Source organism: Chiloscyllium plagiosum, chromosome 4 (assembly GCF_004010195.1).
Source record: "Chiloscyllium plagiosum isolate BGI_BamShark_2017 chromosome 4, ASM401019v2, whole genome shotgun sequence".
NCBI lineage: Eukaryota > Metazoa > Chordata > Chondrichthyes > Orectolobiformes > Hemiscylliidae > Chiloscyllium > Chiloscyllium plagiosum.
In genome coordinates this window covers 81434814-81439336 of record NC_057713.1, presented here as the reverse complement: position 1 = coordinate 81439336, position 4523 = coordinate 81434814, and the positions used below count along the sequence as shown (strand labels likewise).

General features: G+C 42.9%; 1 protein-coding gene across 1 annotated transcript in view; it reads left to right on the top strand.

Annotated features, from left to right (window-relative positions):
- The first annotated feature begins 421 nt into the window (after positions 1-421).
- LOC122549144 (cytochrome c oxidase subunit 6C-1-like) overlaps positions 422-4523 on the top strand; it is a 6545-nt gene continuing 2443 nt past the window's right edge. The window contains exons 1-2 of the mRNA XM_043688482.1: positions 422-534; positions 1923-2043. Of these exons, the coding sequence (XP_043544417.1) occupies positions 1930-2043 (114 nt within the window). The 5' untranslated portion in view covers positions 422-534; positions 1923-1929. The remainder of the gene's footprint in view (positions 535-1922; positions 2044-4523) is intronic.

The window sequence follows — 4523 nt, the reverse complement described above, 5'->3', positions numbered from 1 at the left end:
GGAAGAACGTGCAGGGGAGAAGGCACCAGCTGATTGCTCCACCAGAGGGCCAGCTCAAACACAAATGCAGCAACCGTTACACGAAATTTTTAAGGGGACATTTTTGCTGAGGAACTTACAGCATGACGCTTGAATAAACCAGAAGGAGTTCAAGAAGCTGTACGTTGTTGGATTTTTTTTTGTGAATCTCCTGTTTATTTTTTTTCTTTTTTGTTCTAAAGTTGGAGGACTCCCGTGTAGAGAGCCCACGTTATTGGATTTTATGAGCACACAGCAATAATGAAGCTTAACCTGGGCCTCGACGCAACGTGAGGGCGGAGCCGAAACCGTTCCCAGGGCAATGACGTTATCTGAGGGAGGGGCCAATGGAAAGCGCTGGAGGCGGAGCATTGACGTTCACTGAGGGGCGGGGCAACGTGGCACAGTCTGCTGGCATGTGACCGGAAGTAGCCCAACCGGAACAGGCATTTTGGCGGCTGCGCATTGACTCGTGGCCTGAATCCTCTGGGGTAGCTTGTACTGGGAGTAGAAGCAGTGAGTGTCTCAGCTTTGTTAAGGCCTGGAACCTGAAACTGCTCCTTGGCCAGAGGGCGGTTGGCAGCGCTCAGCGACTGTGTAGCCCACGAGCCGCCTTAGGCCTGATCTGCGGCCTGTGCGGGAGGCGCGGCCGGTCACCTTGGAGCGGCTTCCCAGGGTCAGAGGAGGGTAACGGGGAAGAGCAAACTCTGAGCTGAGCTCACCCACACCCACACCTGGCGGTGGGATAAGGGAAAATGACTCACGTTTTAATATCGTGGGGGGAAAAACGGTCGGCTCTGTGTGTGGGGGGTGAGGTAGGGAGTTCATGGGGGGAGCATTGGGAGGGAAGGGGTATCTGTGAAATAGGTGCAAGTGGTTGGGCTTTGTTGGGGGCAGGTGGTGGCCTTGTTAAAAGCTGAGGAGCTTTGGGGATAAGGATAAGGTGTTATGGAGTTGGGTGTGGGATGGAGAGTTAGAATGAGGGTGGAGGATGCTTGAGAATGGGTTCCAGATTGAGAGCTGTGTACATAGTACCAGGGATATTACAAACAATGGGAACTTTGTGGTGAACTGGCTGCACAAAGGATGTTTTGTTTTCAGATGTGCACAAATGTTGCTACACAGGAATTCTATAGAAATTGTGTAGTGCACGTACTGAGCTGTTGACAGTAAAGAGAAATTAAAAGTACTGATCCTGAATTGACCTAAGAATATGGAGAAGGATCCAATTGCTATGGACTGTATTGGACCAATGATATGGAAAGACAAGTGGTTGTGGATGATGCAGGAACTAGGAGTAAATAGTAGTACTTTGTCTGTAACATTTTACATGAGAGCAAAAAAAAACTGCAAATGCTAGGTTTCAAGGTAGGCAAGCAGGAGGCTGGAAGAACACAAGCTAGACAGCATCAGGAGGTGGAGAAGTCAGTGTTTCTGGTAGAAGGGTTATACCTGAAACGTTGACTTCTCCACCTCATGATGCCTGGCTTGCTATTTTCTGCGAGCTTCTGCTTGTGTACCTCATGTAAAATGAGCAAATTTTAAGGTGGTAAACAGGCACCAGGGGTTGATCAGTTGGCTCGTTGGATAAAGTGTTACCACGGCAAATGCACCAAAGGAACATGTTCGACCAAGGTATATTGCTGAATCTAACAAAGCTTTGGTATCAATAATTCTCTGATCCTTAGTTTTGTCAGGCTGTTCTGGAAGGCAAAGGGGTATGGGGAGGGGGTGAGAGTTGATCCCTGGGATATGGTGGGTAAGGGTCTTTTGAATGTTTTGAATTTGGTAACTGCAAATAATGTATTAATTGATTTAGTAAATTCATAAACTATTTTATCCAATCTTAAATGAAAGAATTGTTTTATACACGTTCATAATGGCTGCCTGTTTTTCCACACCAGATAAACCATGTCTTCTGCTGTGATTGCCAAGCCTGTGATGCGAGGCCTATTGGCCAAACGTCTGCGATTTCACTTGGCTGTGGCTTTTACTTTAGCTTTTGCAGCAGCTGGTACCTTCAAGGTAATCTTACTACTATGAATAATAATTTGCAGAAATCCTTTTTTTCCATCTTCCCCCATCCTGGACACTGTATTACTATGGAGATTGCTCCTTATATTTTTTTAAAAAGGGGTGACTGCCCACAAAGTTGTATTGTACCATTATCTTAAAGGTAAATCTTATTTGGCTGACTTGATTAAATTCTTTTGACATCAAGAAGCAGGGGATTAGGGATGGTGCAGTTGATTTTATGGCCTTCAGAAGATGTTTGTCAACGTACAGCAATGTAGCTTACTAAAATTAAAACTGAAAATGTGTTGCTGGAAAAGCGCAGTGTTTCCTGGGGATTGGTATTAAGGACAGTGAATAATAATTTATAGATTCGAGGCATGATTAGTAAGTTTGCAGGTGATGCTAAAATAGGTGGTATTGTGGACAGTGAGGAAGGTTATCATAAATTGCAGCAGGATCATCTTCAGCTGGGGAAATGGGCTGAGTAGTGGCAAATGGACTTTAATATAAGTGAGTGTGTTGTGTTTTGGAAAGTCAAATCAACATAGGAATTTCTTGGTGAATGGTAGGGCTGTGAGGAGTGTAATGGAACAGAGGAACCTTGGAGTTCAGGTGCACGCTTGTCTGAAAGGTAGACAGGGCAGTGAAGCCTTCATCAGTCAGAGCATTGAGTATAGACATGAAGTTATGTTGCAATTGTACAGGACGTTGGTGAGGCTGCACTTGGATTATTCAGTTTTGGTCACCTTGTTATGGGAAGAATGTTATTAAACTGGAAAGAATGCAAAAAAAAAACTTACAAGCATGTTGCCAGGACCGAGTGATAGGGAGAGGTTGGACAAGCTAGGACTTTTTTCTTTAGAGTTTTGGAGACTGAGGGGGGAATCTTATAGGTGTGCACACGATCGTGAGAAGCATGGATAAGGTGAATGCACTCAGTCTTTTCTCTAGGGCTGGGGGCACACAAGGTGGTATGCATATGGAATGACCTGCCAGTGGAAGTGATTGAGGTGGGTACATTAACAACATTTTAAAAGGCATTTTGACAAAGTGTGAGTGGGAAAGCTTTAGAAGGATATGGGCCAAGTGCAAGGAAACATGGTTAGCGTGGATGGAAATTTTGGTCAGCACAGACTAGTTTGGGCCGAAGGGCCAGTCTCTGTGCTGTAGGATTGTATGACTCTTGGAAAAATACTCAGCCACGAGGTTGGTGACGCATTTCTGAAATACAGTCAGACATATGGCAAAGGGGATGCAAGATCAGAAACTTGAATTTAATGTGTCCAAATCTTAGTGGCAAGCTGAGTTGAGAAGACAGTTTAATACAAAAAGCAGTATTATTTTACTTAGAGTAAAAAGTAAGGAAATGATGCTGAAACTTCATGTTCTTATCTGAACTATTATTAACTTACAGGAAGTATACTCTTCAAACAATGTTGAAATCATGTAGGTGTAGAATACCTTCAGAATTGTACCTGGAATGAAGGTTATTGGGGATGCTGGCGGAGTTAGGTGTTTTTAAAGCACTGTATAGTGAGAAGATTTGATAGAAGTGTTCAAGCTATAGTTTCTACAGAACTGTAAGTAGAAATTATTCTCAGTTGTTGTACATTTGGTAACCAAATGACACCAATCTAAGGTGATTGGCAAAGGTATCAGAGCTGACTTGAGAACACATTCATTTTAATGATTTTGGAGAAAGTGAATTCAATAGTAATAACAAGTGAGATTAATTGAAAGTTGAATCAAATAGCTGGCAAAGAAACACATTAGGCCAAAGAGCACATCTGCACTGTTTTGTTGTGTTGCAATCCCTTTTAAGCAGATTGCTGCATTTGAGAAATATACATGTAGACAGGGTCATTTAAGAAGGCATTTAACATGCGTTTATTGCTGAGACCTTTTGGGATGCCATGTTGAGTTTGTATAGGATGTTGGTGAGGCCCCTTCTGGAGTACAGTATCCAGTTCTGGTGTCTCTGTTAGAGAAACAAAATTATTTAGCTGGAGAAGATTGAGATTTACCAGGAAGTTGCTGGGAATGGAGAGTTTGCTGGTTAGGGTAGGATTTTTTTCTCCAATAGTGTGGAAGGTTAAGGGGTGACCGTATATGTATAAAATCATGAAAGATATAGATAAGATGAATGAAAAGTCATACAGCAGAGAAACAGTTTGTATCACACACATTAAGAGCATAAGTTACTGTTGTAGTAGGGAGCATAAATTGTCAAGAATGAAGATATTTTTCTCATTTTCGTGAACAGATCTGTTACTCTTTTCTCACAATTCTCTTTACTGATGTAGCATATTGTAAAAATCACTTTATGCTTGTTAATGATATTTGGGAGCTAATATGAGTGCTGACCAAGATGCTGATTGTTCATTCACATCTGCAGTTTAATTGTGATTTCTACCACAAGGCCTTAGACTCTAATCTCTCTCCCCCCTCTTTCCCCCCCCCCTCTCTCTTCTCCCCCCCCCCCCCCTCTC